The 16,525-nt window shown below is 37.9% G+C and overlaps 1 protein-coding gene across 1 annotated transcript; it reads right to left on the minus strand.

Annotated features, from left to right (window-relative positions):
• Nucleotides 1–1,599: 1,599 nt before the first annotated feature.
• LOC133864593 (glycine-rich RNA-binding protein RZ1C-like) lies at nucleotides 1,600–10,805 on the minus strand. The gene is made up of 4 exons (XM_062300975.1): nucleotides 10,527–10,805; nucleotides 7,237–8,015; nucleotides 2,501–2,724; nucleotides 1,600–1,828 (listed from the first exon to the last, which is right to left on the minus strand). The coding sequence occupies exons 1-3, from the start codon at nucleotides 10,635–10,637 to the stop codon at nucleotides 2,505–2,507; spliced, it is 1,110 nt and encodes a 369-aa protein (XP_062156959.1). The 5' UTR covers nucleotides 10,638–10,805; the 3' UTR covers nucleotides 1,600–1,828; nucleotides 2,501–2,504.
• Between the last annotated feature and the right edge of the window lie 5,720 nt (nucleotides 10,806–16,525).

Genomic DNA, 16,525 nt, shown 5'->3' on the forward strand with positions numbered 1-16,525 from the left:
TCCCCCGGTTTGATCCAGTTGGGGTTGTTGTTCACCTAGCCCTTGGGCTATGGTGGTTTGTGATTTGTTTGGCTCAGGCATTAAGCCCCAACGCTCGTTGTTCCGGTTGGGAGAGTGGCCGGTTTGTGTGTCGTAGTCGGAGTGTTTTTGGCCGGTCTCTTCTTGTTTTTATTCTGATTTTTGATGCCAGATCTATGCATGTCCACCGATTTCTACTACACACGCGCCCCTCAGCCGAGTTCTCCGTCGCCGTCTGCTCCTGCTGCCGGTCGCACAGGTCACGCCGTTTGTCGGAGTTCGGCGCGTAGCCTGCACGCGCCAGAGAGTCCTCTGCTCTTTGGTGCGCGTGACGGCCACGTTCCGTGATTTTCGGGCCTTGCACGGTGGGGATGGGGCCTCCGGCTGCTGATCTTCGGCTGGGTGGTACTGGTGATGGCGCGTGTTACCCACGCGCCGTCGTCTTCGGCGGAGTCCTCCTCTGTATTTTCTGCCGGCACCGTTGCGATGGTGTTTCCTGCTTGGGTCTTCTGTTTCGGTTTACCTCAGTAATTTTTAGACATTATGGGACTGTTTGATGGTTTTTTTGCTAGATCTGCCTTTTTTCTTTGTAATCGGTTGTGCTTTATTGTTTAAAGAGGCTTAAAGATTACTTCTTGTAATGTTTATTTATTATTTAGGTAGCTGTTGTTTATGTATATTCTTGATCTTTCTCACAGTCTATCTTATTTGATAGGCTGTTTTAAGTCAGGTTTTCCTGACTTAGTGGGTGGAGTTTCTATATCTCTAGTCACAGTAATGCCTACGGGTAGTGGTTTTTGCCTTCGGGCATGTATGAGTTCCTATTGTATTTCTATTGGCCTTTGGTCAGCTGTATTCCCTTTTGGGGCTCATATTCAGTAATGAAATCTTCAGTTTCTTTTCAAAAAAAAAAAAAGAAAGTATGTAAAAAAACCTATGCTATTAAAAAAAATTGTAATTCCCGTATACTAAGTGATACATGTTCTGTCACGTTTTTAGAGGCTAACCTACAACCCAATTTAATGAAAATTTTCGTCTATAACAAAATCAAACCATCTTTTTTATGCCAATGCAATCCAACAAATCATTTTTAAATAACTGAATTTGGCCCCTCTCTTCACCATTTTACACAAACAAAATTGCCCATAAGAGCATTCTTAGTAGCCTTATCAAATTTTACTCACCAAAGCAGTTAAAAACCACTTTTCTCTATTCTAAAGAGCCACTTTTTTTAAAATTCTTCCAGCAACCTCACCATTTTAACTATTCACTATCACTATTCTATTTAAATAATATTTTTTTTCAATTTCTTTATTCTTTCTCTATTTAATCTTCTTATACAACAAACTACCACACACTTTCATCTTGAGATTAAATCATTACTAAAAAATTCACCAATGAAAATATCGTTTGGTCAATAGAGTTTGGGTTTTGGGATTTTAATTTCTCTCTTGCGCAAGTCACCCACAGGCATGTGTCACGTGACAGGCACGTTACACACTTTTCATCAATATCTAACACACAGATCCCAACTCTAGGGCAAACTCGTAGTCCGGGAGAAAGAGTTGCAGTGAGTCATAGTTGAGAGGTGAAAGTTCAAATGTATTAGTAGTTAATGGGGGCAAGGCATAATTAACCCTTACTGTTTCGTTCAACTAAAACAAATATTAGAACATAAATAGAGGTTCCTTTTTCTTTTTTGGGCTTCAAGTAGAGGCTCCTGAATACAAATAAATAGGCCTCTTCGAACTTTAGAATGGCTCCGGGCAGCATTTTCTCTTGCACAGTATCCGACAAAGTATATCACTGACTGCATTTGCACAAAACAAATGAAATATAGATGTCAACCAGAAGGACAATATAGAAAGATTATTTCATGATGGCTGAAAGAAGTCAACTAATAGGACAATCTATAAAACCTCAAGCTGAACATAAAATATGCGATTCTCAAGCCAAAACCCAAGTTACTTAACATATACCAGAGTGATTATATATATATATAATAGAAGTTACTAAAACCTATATGGAATTTGTTCAAGAAATAGTGAAAATGATTAGATAACTAAGAGTGCTAGAAATCAAACAAAATCCACCAGAAGTAAAACTCCTCACATTTTTTAATCATTTCAGTTCCATAACACATTAACTTCACAATTTTAATTAACGTAATTTTTTTTTTTTTTTTTGATGAATACAGAGTTCCAGACACTAGGCAGCAAACAAAAAATTTGCTCAAAAACGTAAGTTAACTAGTTGCATCAGTAAGATAAGAATTGAAACCCATTTCAAAGCAGAAAGAGCATAGAAAAGTTGGTAACCACACAATGTCAGCATGTTCCAACAATGTATTACCCAACATGGCTCCAAAATGAACAAACAAAAACAAATTCCAACAATCCTTCATGAGGCACCATAAAAAGAAACAGCTCAACTTAAAATAAATAAATAAAAAGGAAACAGCTCATAGCCTCAAATGTCTTACCTAACTAGTTACTCCTACTTCGACCTTGAAGGATTTCCTTTTTGCGTCGCTGATAATATTTTTGTTGCATTTGAGACATGCCCCTTGTGTCCGTCATCATAATTCTTTCTTCCTCTTTCACTTGTTCCAATCGAAGCTTTTCTTGCTTAATGCGCATTTCTTCTTGCATAAGACGAAGCATCTCTTTGTCTTGAAGGTTGAAATCACCCAATAGATCCTCCTGCCTAAAAAGGTTGAAATTTAAGTACATGGTCTAAGATATTAGATAGCTACCATAACAACACATTATGTTATCGCATGAATATGGTTGAAGACGTCCACCCATTCTATAACGATGAGCATATCAAGTTTGGGTAGCCTATATACTTTTTTACCTTCACACAAGGTGATAACAGCATTAGTGGACCTAGCATGGCATAGTTGCTGACTTCCTAACACCCAGCTGATTGGATGCCTTTCAGTTAGTGTAAAAAAGACAGCTAGAAAGTAAACCTTAAGTAGTTCAAAAGCACCATAAGTCTAATGCACAGTGAAAGTGCGAAAACTGAGGAACATGTAGAATTTAAGGGACTAACGGTTTTTTGATAATGAGGAACTACATTTACACTCCTCTAACTACCACCCTATTTACAATATTTCTCAATGTCTCAATTTGCATTGTCCCTCCAACATACACCATTGAGGTTGCAATGTCCTTCAGCAACTCAAAATGGCAAAAATACCCAGCAAGTATGGTATGAATAATAGTGTTCAACTATAAATGACGCATTTTTGTATTTACTAAAAGCATGAATTACAATTTCAAGGCCAAAAACAATCATTATCTCATATGTGGATAGTATTTAATAACCATAACACCCGCATGAAAGCGTATAATAATCGAATGATGTAGATGCAGATACCTAAAAATGATAACCACAATATGCGGATGTGAATATTGCTAATAACCACATCCACATCCACATTTTCACCACTACCTAAAACTACTAATTTTCTAGAGCATGCACATGTTATATCTTACATAAACCCCTTCAGATCCTTTCAAAGCAAGCTGAATTACCTTATGGTTGCGGGTAGCCTTGCTTGACTTTAACAACAAAAGCATCCACAGGTAATTTTGACCATGTGACAAAGTTCCTTTTTTTTTTTTTTTGATAAGTTAAAAAAGTTTTATTAAAAAGCGTAAGGCGACCCTAAGTACACAGGGAGTATACACAAGAACAGCCAAAACCAGCCCACAAAAAGAAACTCAAACAAACGCACAAGGACCCTAAGCGCTTAAACTCAAAGCCCACAACAGGCACTCAAAGCAACAAAAAACCCCGAACAAACCCACAAGACCTACCCTTAAACCCGAAACCCGTAAGGAGCACTCCACGTTATAGCACCTAAGCCTTTCCTTTCCTACTCCTAGAGGGCACGCTCGCATCTCCATAGTTGATGGAGCTTTTCAGATTCAACACCTCTCTCCTCCCTTTAATCTTAAGAAGCTTACCCATTTTAACCCGATAGAAATCCTCATCGATGGCATCCAACAACACGAAGGACGTATCTTCATCCTCAACACCATCCGACACCCAATCCAAGTGCATGTTGGGAGGATAGACACCCAAGGGTAAGGGAAGTCTCCTTCCTCCCCAACCCAAACCTCATCCTCCTAATCCCACACAACAATCTCCCCAGATGGGACAAAACTTACCGGCCACTTTTGAGATTGGATCAAGCCATCCGACCTAAAGATCACACCCTAATCAGCAATCGGAGAAGCACAACCACTCAAATTGAATGGAACACTTGGGAGAAGGAATTCTCGCCGAAGAAAGCTAGACGGCGGAGACTTACAGACCACTCCCCCACCTGGCTTCAGCGAGAACTGGACCATGGTCCCACCCGAGGCTTAAGAAGAAACACCCAAAAACGGCATCGTCGGACCACTGAGAGCTGTCACTGCCTCATCAAACATAGAAGTGTCCATCTGAGCAGATTTTGCCTTCGATTTTTGGCAATATCTCAAAACCGATTTGGACTCAGACAGGTAGATGGGAGCCCCACTTTTCGACATCACCGGAAGAGAAAAGCAAAGCCTATCTCCCAATGCAGCCACACCCAAAGAAGAGACCAAAATCTGACCCAACTTCAGAGAACTCGAGTGCTGGAGAAAACCCCTTAGAATCCAAAACCGAGCCCCCAAAGGGAACACACACTTTTGCTGGAGGAGAGGCAGAGGAGGCTATCGCCAAAGGGGACACACCTAGAAACGCAAAAGCTTGCACGAGATAGGAGGCGCACATAGAAGAAACCGGCCCAAACCCTACCGGCAATAGAAGAGAAAGCGCAGCACCCTCAGAAGCAGAGAGATCAGCGGCCAGCGATGTGATCAAGCAAGAACCAGCGCCTTCAAGAGGAAAGTAGAACTCTTCAGCACCTATAGACACCTCAGAACTGGTCGGATCAGACAACCCGCCACCCATGTCAACCACCGTCGTTACCTCTGGCCGTTGAAGACCCGATGAAGACCCAAAACCCACAGAGATCTCAAAACCCACTTCAGGCTCCAAAGGGAGCCCTTGACCCGTAGCTCCAGATCGCTTCTTAGGTCTAGGCTTTGTCAAAACCCGCCTCCAAATCGCTCCTTTAACCCAGTCATCCTCCTATGCAAGACCATAGATATAATTACCGGCAAACAAACAGCAGCAACCAAAGGAAAACACTCATATTCCCCTGGGCCAATTCTTTAAAATGAACTCTGCAGGCACCTTACCAACAAGACTACCCATCGAATTATTCAACTTTATAATCTCAACTGCATTCAAAATACCATCGATTGCATAAGGATAGCTCTTACTCGAAGGCCCTACACTAACACTCAAAGCCCCTGAACCATCTCCATCAACCACAAAATCCACATAGAACGGAGAAGCCAATACATAATAATTCATAACAGATGACAAATTCAAATCTTTAATCGCCAAATGGCCATTAACATACACATAGAAATACAACAAACCAAAAGAAATACAACCAATATCACAAAAATGCAACCGAACAAGATACTTAAACCCTGCCATCACCGGAAACAGCCATGTAATATTGACATCAGGCATTGAAGTATTCCTACCACTAATCACTCGAGCTGTATTATACCAATTATCAAGAGCAACCTCACGGCTCGCCCCCATCATCTCCCACACGAAACACATAGATGTAACAAATTCATAACTCGTCACAAAGTCTACCAATCATTGTCACTCGAGGTCCAAAATTCACCTTCAAAACATAAACATTAAATCACGTTTTTTATTATTCAGTAAGGTTTCCTCTTAATCCTCTAAAACCCACCTCCAGAATCAAACACCCATCTCAAGAAACCTCGCAGCAACTCAAAACCAACCTCGTGATCACAAGCTAAACACATTGAAGAAGCAAAACCTATAAACCGAAGTCAACCGAAGTAGACCAAAACACAACCCCAAAATCATTACCGCATTATCTCCAAAACCCGCGACCAAAAAAAATAAAAACCACATGTCAAAACCTCAGAAAGTTAGCTCCAATGGCCTTCAGACAGAAATCAGAAAGCCCAAATTCTTCTCTTTTTTGAGAGATAAACAGAAGAAACCCAAATGCTGGATAGAGAAATGGGGGAAATCTCACCATTAAAATCCTTCAGTGGAGAACAAAAGATGCACATATACATATATCAAAAGATGCACATATACATATATCCACATATCTATGTGTAAATCAAAAGAATGAGATGAGAGGTTGAGAAAATTTAAGTTAAAGAAAGAGAGCTCACGAGGGAGAAATGAACTTGGGGCTTGCCATCGGTCCACTTGAAGAAGGAGAAATGAACCTTCTCACAGGTGAGGGAGCTTCTGGTGAAGTACGCATCTGGGTGTAGGTGCACAGGAGATAGAGAATGAGAGCGCGTGGGGGAGAAGGAATATAAAATAGCCGAAAAAAGAATTGGTGTGGCTATTGTTGGGATCAGTGTAAGCTATTTCATCTTATTTTAAACAAGGATGAGGAAACTATTGATCATCTTCTCATCTTGAGAATACCGGTGATATCTGGCACTTAGTTCTTAACAGCTTTGGGGTCTTTTGGGTCATGCCTAGTAACATCCTTCAGCTTCTACATTGCTAGAAATATCCAGGGCAGGGACATCTCAAAAAGGCTATCTGGAAAGTTTTTTTTTGTGGAGCATTTGGAGAGAAAGGAATCGTCGACTCGTTGAGAATAGCGAGACCATTGTGCTTTTCCTTAAATCCTCATTTCTGAGATCTCTTTCGGATTGGGTTATTGTATATGTTCCCAATTTTCCCTAAGGGAATCTGATAGATTTGAGTTGTTTTCTAGATTGTAGTAGCAACTAAGGCCTCAACTTTCTTTTATACTCTTCGTGTACGAGGGATTTACCTTTTTTTTTTAATAAAATTATTATTCATAATTTTTTTTTTATTAAAAAAAAACAAACAAACAAAAAAGAAGCATAAGCTACTTCAATGCAGGGGGTGAATTTTAAGGGGGCTGGCTAAAATTTGGCTACAAAGTTGTTTTAGCTAAGTCAATGTGAAATGCGAATGCACTAATGTACACCATTACAATATTCAAAACTATTCCCCAAAAAGTGAATGGCCATCATGATAAAAAAAAGGACCACCCAAAATGCTTAAAGTACTTATTTTTGTTACTTTGTTACTATTTTAACAATAATCTTAAATGTCAAATACCTGTCACCAACATGGCGATGATCACGGCTCCCATATTTGTCCTCTCTGCTGCCAAAATGATCCTTATCTCCATAGCAACCTCCATCATAATGATCATCTTTGTAGCGATCCCCACGGACACCACCCCCTCCAAACCTAGAACGGGAAGAAAATAAACTCCCACCACCACCTCGATCACCAACTGCTAAGGGGCAATCTCGAGCCCAGTGCCCTGGGCGCCCACACTTGAAACAATCATCTTTCCCAGCAAACCTATCTCCACCCCCATAGCTTCCCCTTCCACCAGACGAGTAGCCTCCTTCCCTATAGGAATAGTCTAAATCTTCTCCATCTGCTAAGGGGCAGTCACGGGCCCAATGCCCTGGGCGCCCACACTTGAAACAGTCATCTTTCCCAACAGACCTATCTCCTCCCCCATAGCTTCTGCTTCCACCAAACGAGTAGCCTCCTCCCTTACAGCAATAGTCTAAATCTTCTCCATCAACTAAGGGGCAATCCCGAGCCCAATGCCCTGAGTGCCCACACTTGAAACAGTCATCGTGCCCACCAGACCAATCTCCTCCTCCATTCCTTCCCTTTCCACCAGATGAGTAGTCTCCTCCCCTAGAGCCATGGTCCAAATCTTCTCCCCTTTTGTGTTGGGCCTTGTTCACTGAGATGATCCGATCACCAAACTCCTGTCCATGCATCTCCCGAATTGCATTTTCCATTCCCCGACGATCTGCATATGTAATGAACCCAAATCCACGTGGACGGCCTGTATCTCTTTCCATCATGATCTGCATAAACACCAGAGTAAAGGAGATTGATGCTTCAATGACTATTCAAAAGAAGCATAAAACTTAAACTGGCTTAGACAGTAAAGACAAAGGTATCATCCATCAACACAATTCAAGCCACGCTCAAAGAACAGCAATAAAGTTACCCACTAAAAGTGGAGATATTAACTTTACGTAACAGTAAAAATATATAAAAATTCAAACTGATCCAAATAGAACCTCAACGAAAAAAAAGGTCAAAAGCAGGAACCTTCACCACAAGCTGCACTAGCAGATAAGAGGATCTCATTCCCATCCAAAAGTAGTTACTAGCTCAGACAAACTGCAGCATTGTGTATCATGAAACTAAATTTGATTCCAAACCTTAGGACCATTGTAGATGCGACCTCAATCAAATTACAAATAAAATCAAATACATCTCTAGTTGGAAAGCATATTGGCCACCCAGGAAACTCTTTTCAAAGGAAGGGTCCTATGTTTTAAAGGTGGCAGATAAGAGCTTCTTCTTTTTTCCACCATAGCTGCGTAAGACTGAGAAGCAAAGAATATGAAGGACCCAATATTGGTTCAAATCCATAAAAGAAAATAAGGACACACTATCCAGTAGAAAAACTTTTTTCTCATATTTCGTTAGATATTCAATTTAAGACTTACTAAAAACTTTTTTCTCATATTTCGTTAGATATTCAATTTAAGACTTACTAGTGTAAAAGTTGGGAGAGCCAATTAATAAACAAGGTGCATCTCCTTTCATTTGGATAAAACAAAAAGTCCTTCAAGCGAATGAATGAAGCTACCACTTTATCAAAATACAATCATTTTATGACTCCAGTTCGTCACCCGTAAAATCCAGAAAGAATTTCTGTAAGCTCTGCAACAGTACTTCTCAAACTTTCCCACATCATGTGATTTGTCTGCCAGTAAATACACCAATATATATATTCCAAATTTATGAGATTCTCTTATGGATCACAACCGCATATCCAAAAACCATCTTTCATTTGAGTACTTCCTGGCCTTAAAATTTAAAAATAACAACCTGATAAATCTAATCATAGAAATGATATTCAGGTTCAGCAACTTGAATGCAACCACTCTGACCAAAACACCTCTAAAAAGATCCATCCACAAGATCTCAAAAGATTGTGACCATCATTCCCAAAAGACAAAAAGAAGGAAGCAAATGAGGAAATTAATATTATGAAGAGAAAGAACAACAATAACAGTAACATTAAAAACCATAGAGGACTGCAAATAAATTTGTGGGAATTTGAGGCACAGGCATATGATTTATATTTCAAAGAAGAATAAAACCTTTCCTAAACTACTCTCTCTAATCATCCATCTTAAAAGCGGAAGGGGTACCCAATAAGGAAGCTATTCACCTAAAAAATGACCATGAGTTGCACTAATAGAATCATTTGATACATCTATAGACAATTCAAGAGACTGAACAAGGTCAACTGGAAAAATGGATAACCAAAAAAGGGAGCAGCGGGAGAGGGGAGTGAGTGACATACATGGAATTCAATCTCCTATATTCACACATCTGTATTGCCTTCATAACAAGCTTACTTTCAAAACTGACAAGCTTCCAAAAACATTAAGAAAAATTTTGCAATTTCCGTTACAACACACACACACACAAAGAGCCTCATCAAAACTGTAACGGACCTTACATGAAATTGAATGGGTAACCTATGTAAATATCATGCAATAGTGCCAGAGGAATTTGATTTCCGGCACTCACAAATCTGTAATGCCAATGGAATTTTTAACTTGACCTTTGAACAAAAACCATTACTTGCAAAATCAAATGCTAATAAAGACATGAAAAAATTGCAACTTCAAAAATTATTAAATAGTTTTACTTGTATTCTCGCTTGACATATGTTTAAACTACTAGTAACTATTCACGTGGCTTATTTTTAAAAAAATTTCAAGTGATGAACCCATATGTATTTCTTCTTGACGTGCATAATCCAACAAGAATAATGCCTATGTAAAACAGAAGGAAAATCAAGCAAGCACATGTGCAATTGCATGCTTCAATGGACAAAGACCAATCCACGGGCAAAGAGGATACACGTAGACATGCAATGGCTTAATGCTTCCGAGCTAGTCTGAAAACCCACATAAAAGAAACAGATCTCACTCTTCACAGGCAAAAACACGTTTCGTGATTGTAATGCGACTTCGATCAACCTAAATCCCGCAATATCGAAAATCACAACCACAATGTTTTACAAATGAACTAAAAAAAAAAAAAAGGTTTTCACGAGCATATAAGAGATTACATATACGCTACACTGATACTAAAAGGAGCAGTAATGCAAAGAAATCATCGGAATTTCAACTTCCCCTCTTTCTTCTTTTCTAATAAAACTACTTGGCCACAATTGCGCACCAAATTGAAATTCAAAATCCTATATTTTCGCTTTCCTTCCATTTCTCAGCAACCAAACTGAAAACAAGAACAAATCGCGAACAGAAATCAAGAGAAAATCGTACCTTACATTCGACAATTTTGCCAAATCGGTCGAAAGCATGGTGGAGCTGTCGTTCCGTGACGTTCCACGACAACCCTCCAACAAACATCCGGTTCTCTTCCTTCCCAGCCATCAATCTCTCTCACGCACCGAAAAAAATGCTGAAAGAACAACGTAAATTCGACGAACATTCAGCAGGGTGACGAGTAACGAAAACCCTTAGTCCAGTTTGCTTCCCAGGAAAGGAAACTAAAAATTAGAAGCCGAAGGGGAATGGTGCTCACCTGTCTTTTCGACTGTGTGCTTTACAGACTGTCTTTTTAATAAATATTGTGATTTTAATCGCGATTTTATCAGTGTTTTTAATATTTAAAGGAAAAAATATATCTTACCTCATATTTCACTATTTTTTTAATTTTGCCTTTAATATTTAAAAATTAACAATATACACTAATTAAGTTTATAAAATTTTTAATATTGTCAATCTATTACTTAAATCTGTTTTTTTTAACGGAAATAAACCAATGTGTGACACACATAGATTTTTAGAGACAAATGTTTCAAAAAAATTAAAAAATAAATAAAAAATAAACTAAAACAAATTTCTTGAATTAAAAATAAAAAAAAAACCTTGAAGGCGGCGAAAACCACCCCTAAAGGGTTTGGGAATGACTCGGCCACCCCCTAGCTAACCAAATAGGGGTGGGTGGCTCGGTTTAAAAATAATTTGTTTTAATTTTTTAAAATATATTTTGAAAATATTTGTTCCTAACATGGGTTGGTTTCTGTCAAATAATACGGACTTAAGTAATGAATGGGCAACATTTAAAATTTTCAAAATTTAGTTGAGAGATATTATCAATTTTTAAACATTGAATGTAAAATTAAAAAAGTGTTAAAACTTTGAAAGAATAAAATGTAGTTTTCTCATTTTTAAACATCCCGTTATAGAATCATTAATTTAAAATTTCATCAGCGAGGTCGATAAGTCGCTCGATAATGAAATGAAGCGGGCATTTTGGTAGAGTAATTTGTGAGCTTCGACTATTGTGGAAGTTTTGAACGAAACCTAAACGGTATAAGGACTTGGATCGGGTTCACCGTTTAGGTTGTACCTTTTGAATTTTTAAAGAGACATTTGTGTACCATTTTATTTTTTACTATTTTTTTTAGCATATGCTTGGATGTTATTTCAACCCAACTCAATTTTAATTTAGGAAAAATTATATCATTAATCCATGTGATTAGCCTAAATTATAAATCACTCTCTCTGGTATCAAAATTAATTTAGAGATTCATGTGGTTAACTTAATTTACAAATTACTCCCTATAATTAAATTTCGTTAAAATTGTTGACAAATTCCATCCGGCGCCACGTCGGCACAATTAAGATGGTGATAAATGTCGATCTTAATAAAAATATATAAATCTATTACAAATATAGATAAATAAAACTTTAAAATTTATATTAAAAAAAATTGAAAAGAAAAAACAGGGTGGCTGTCGGTTGGGACATTTATTTGGTTCATTCCCAATAGTTTTTATTTCACTGTATTGGTTATATTTGAAAGTTTCTAAACCAAATCGTTATTAAGATCAAATGTCCAGATCACACAATTTTCATTCCATTTTTGGCATTTGGATCATTTACAATTCCCAAAATACTTTACCACGTTCGATTCATTAACTTGGACGGGAGTTGGAGAGAAAAATGAAAAATAAAAATATAGAGAGTAGATTTTAAAAAAATATTGATGAAGTTAGATTGAAAGTTATACAAAAGAAGGAAAAATAGCATTTATCTTTAGTTTGCAGAATGATTATTCCATTAGAAAAATGAATAACTATTTCTAAAAATAAAAGGTGAAATGGAATGGAATGGTTATTCTTAGTTTGGTAACAACTCATATACATTAATTGGAATACAATCAAAATTACTAAAAAAACTTCACATTATATGTATTTTAAAAATAAAAAATAAAAAACTTAAATTATAAAATAAAAAATAAAAAAACAAAATTTGAAAACTATAGGGTGACCGACCACCCCCACGAAATATCCAGGGGGTGGCCACCAAAATCGCCCCGGGGGTGGTCGCACCACCCTTGGAACACCTCGGGAGTCCACCATGAGGCATTCCGGGGGTGGTGCGACCACCCCTAGAGCCATAAGTGACTGGCCGACCACCCCTGTTAAGGGGGTTGGAGTTTTGATTTTTCCTCTTGTTTTTGAAAAAAAAAAAAATTGAAAGAAAATAAAAAATAATAGTGTTTTTTCTGAAAAATCTAGTATATTTTTATTGGAATAGCTATTTCTCTCATTTTTTAGAGGAATAAGTATTCCTCTTCGTAAGTGAATAGGTATTTCCTTATTGGAATAACTATTCCAATGAATATATCCATACCAAACATAAGAATGACTATTCTTAATGAATAATCATTCTATTCTAAGGGTTTATTCCACAAACCAAATGAGCCCTAGATGAAACAGTCGAGATTTTGTTACATTAACATTTACGAGTTTTACCAACTCAACATTTATCTCTTTAGTATTTACCATATTTTACACAATTTAAAAATTATAAATGTTCATGATAAAGTATCGTCTCTTTAATTTTAAAATAATAGTTAAAATTTTAAGAAGTTATATAGGTTAAATAGGTGAAAAAATGTAAGGTTTTGTGATTGATCCGCATGCTGAGCTACGCAAGCAAGATTTTAATATCTTTTTTAGAGCAAGGATTGAAGAAATTTCTTAGGGCAATTATGATGTTGTAATTTTAAAACAATCTGCTATTGTTTCATAGAGTGTTAGGCTCTTACTTTTTTTTTTCTTTTTTTTTTCTTTTTTTTTTCTTTTTATAAGTACAACAGTAATCAAGCTTACAAGAAGAATTCAAGGAACTTTAAAAGAGAAAGAAAAATCCATTCCAAAACAGGGAGGAATGGACGAACTAAAAGAATTAAACGATGAAACATAGGTGGGAATGCAGCTAAAGGTAAATCTAGTCGCGGCCCAATCAGCCACATAGTGGGCGCAAAAGTTTGCACTTCGGTTGATGTTACTAGCAGACCAGCTAGGAGTGGATGAAATAGTTGAAAAGAACTCCGATATGATGGATGAAATACGCCAGTCTTGAGTAATCGTAGGATTATTGATTGCAAGGTTAACTGTCAAGGAATCCCCTTCAAATGTTACATTGGACAATCCCATAGATGAGCACAAAGTAGCTGCAAGAAGAGCTGCGGTTGCTTCTCCATACAAAGGGGTGCATAAAGGACTAATTCTCGTCAAAACTTGAATAATAGCACCCGTAGAATCTCTACAAACGGCTGCCTAAGCTGAGAAATTCCTACGGATTGCTGTATCATAATTAATTTTGAAGCAAAGAGGAGCAGGCTTAGCCCAGATCTGACGAACAGGAGAAATTTTATTTGACCAAGCCCGGAAGTGTGTCCGAGATGTATGGTTAACATCAGCTGAGATTGATAAAGCATTCGGAATCCAACCATCATGATGAGCTTTGTTTCGAGAGTGCCAGATACGATCACAAGCTACCATTGCAAATATTTGGAATAGATGAAAATCTGCAGGTGGAATACCTATTGTTCCCGGATGTAGAATAACATTTAGCCAATCAGAAATATCAGAAATACAGAGGGCAGTAATATCCAATGGCCAGAAAGAGTTCCTCCAAATGACCTTCGCAATAGGGCATGAGAAAAAAAGATGAAGTTGTGAATCTGTTGAAGCAGAACATAAAGAGCATGAAGAATCCCTTTGAGAAGTTACAATAGACTGAGCAATTCGATCCTTGGTGGGGACAATGTTCCAGGTCATTTTCCAGAGGAAAAGTTTGAGTTTATGATTGAGCTTCAGCTTCCACAAACCTTTCCAACTGCTAGGAGTAACAGGTGAAACAGGGGTGGATCGAGAGGAAGAATATAAATGATGGGCTGTCTTGGAAGAGAAAACCCCTGAAGCCGATGCAATCCAGATAAGAGAGTCAGACATAGCTCGAGTCGAGACCTTAAGAATTTCTGTAACTGTTTCAGGAGCAAAAAGAAAGAGTAGTAGTGATACATTCCAAGTTAAAAATTGCGGATGGATAAGATTCGAAATCACCAACGGGTAATCCAAGCAGAGTCTCGAAACTCAAGGCACAGGCTGAAAATTGGGTAAAGTAGGAATCCAAGGCGAATGCCAAATAGCCAGAGAACTTGAAGCATGAGGTATATAACAAGCACCCAATTTAAGCAAAGGAACAACATAAGTGATGCCATTCCAGATATAGGAACCAGTGCTTAGTGGGCAGGAGAGTAGAGTTCCATATTTAATGTATTTCTCCTTAAAGAGGGGGATCCAAAGTGCATCATGATTTACAAGAATCTTCCAACCAAGTCTAGCAATAAGAGAGACATTGATATCTTTCATCAAACGGAAGCCCAAACCACCCTGATCTTTTGGCAGACAAATCGATTTCCATGACTTTAGAGAAAGATTATGAGCTTTATTTACCGAGAAACCCCACCAAAAATTCCTAAAAGTAGCATCTAAACGATTGCAAAGGATGTCAGGGAACATAAAAGAACTCATTGCATAAGAATGGATTGAAGAAGCTACTACTTTAAGCAAAACCGATTTCCCAGCCTGTGATAAAGTTTTAGATCTCCATCCTTCTATTTTCCCCTTGACCTTGTGAAGAATATCCAAAAAGGGATATTGTTTAGAACGGCCAAAAAACATAGGAAGGCCCAAATGTTTAGCAGAATTAGGAGTCTCAGCATAGGGGATAATATCCAGAATACTAGCTTTAGTAGATTCAGTAGTATTTGCACTAAACAGAATATTTGATTTTTCCATATTAACAGTCTGTCCTGACCAAAGACTATATTTAGCTAAACAATCCTTGATAATACCAGCTTCCGAAGAGGTGGCATGTGTAAAGATAATCAGATCATCAGCAAATAGAAGATGATTAAGAGGAAAACATCTCCTCGAGATCTTAAATCCCTGTAGACTTTGATGAAGGAGTCTGGAAATTACCTCAGTACCTAAAATAAAGAGAAAAGGAGACAGTGGATCACCCTGCTGTAAACCACGAGAAGGCCGGAAAAGACCATAAGGGGATCCATTCAGCAGAATTGAGAAAGAAGAAGTAGAGATACAAATTCAGATCCAATTAATCCAAATTGGATGAAACCCCAATTTCTCTATAATAATTATGAGGCAGCCCCACTCCATTTTATCAAAAGCTTTTTCTATATCAATATTTACAGCCATTAAGCCACCTCTTCCCCTTTTATTCTTGAGAGAGTGGAGCATCTCATGGGAAAGAATAGAATTATCCTGAATATGACGACCCGGCACAAAAGCAGTTTGAAATGGAGAAATAATCTTCGATAAAAGGGGCTTGAGTCTGTTAGCCAAGAGCTTTGAGATAATTTTGTAATTAAATGTTACAAAGGCTAATAGGTCTAACATGATGAACAGCACAAGCTCCCAATCGCTTTGGAATTAAAGCAATAAAAGTATGATTCTGTTCTCTAAGCAAAGTGTTAGAATCAAAAAAATTACCAACAGCCAGCAGGACCGTAGTCTTAATACAGTCCCAATATTTGACATAGAATAAAGCAGTGAATCCATCAGGACCTGGTGCTTTTTCCTTACCCAAATTGATCAGTGAAGCAAAAATCTCTTCTTCAGTGGGAATAGCACACAACAGATTATTGTCAGTGTCTGTAATAACTGGATTAAAAAGGTCCAATAAGGCAGGAGAGAAAACCGGATTAGTGGAAGTGAACAACTTCTTAAAATGTGTGATAAAAGAGATACCAATATCAGCCCGGTCAGAAATCCAGCCCCCACCCGGGGTTTGTAGCATAGAAATGAAATTTCGCCGACGACGGATAATAGTGCTAGTGTGGAAAAATCTGGTATTCAAATCTGTTGCCGTAAGCCATAATTCCCGAGATTTAGTCTTCCAAAGAGACTCCTCCTGAAGAAGGTACTCATCCAGCA

Source organism: Alnus glutinosa, chromosome 3 (genome assembly GCF_958979055.1).
Source record: "Alnus glutinosa chromosome 3, dhAlnGlut1.1, whole genome shotgun sequence".
NCBI classification, from domain to species: Eukaryota; Viridiplantae; Streptophyta; class Magnoliopsida; order Fagales; family Betulaceae; genus Alnus; species Alnus glutinosa.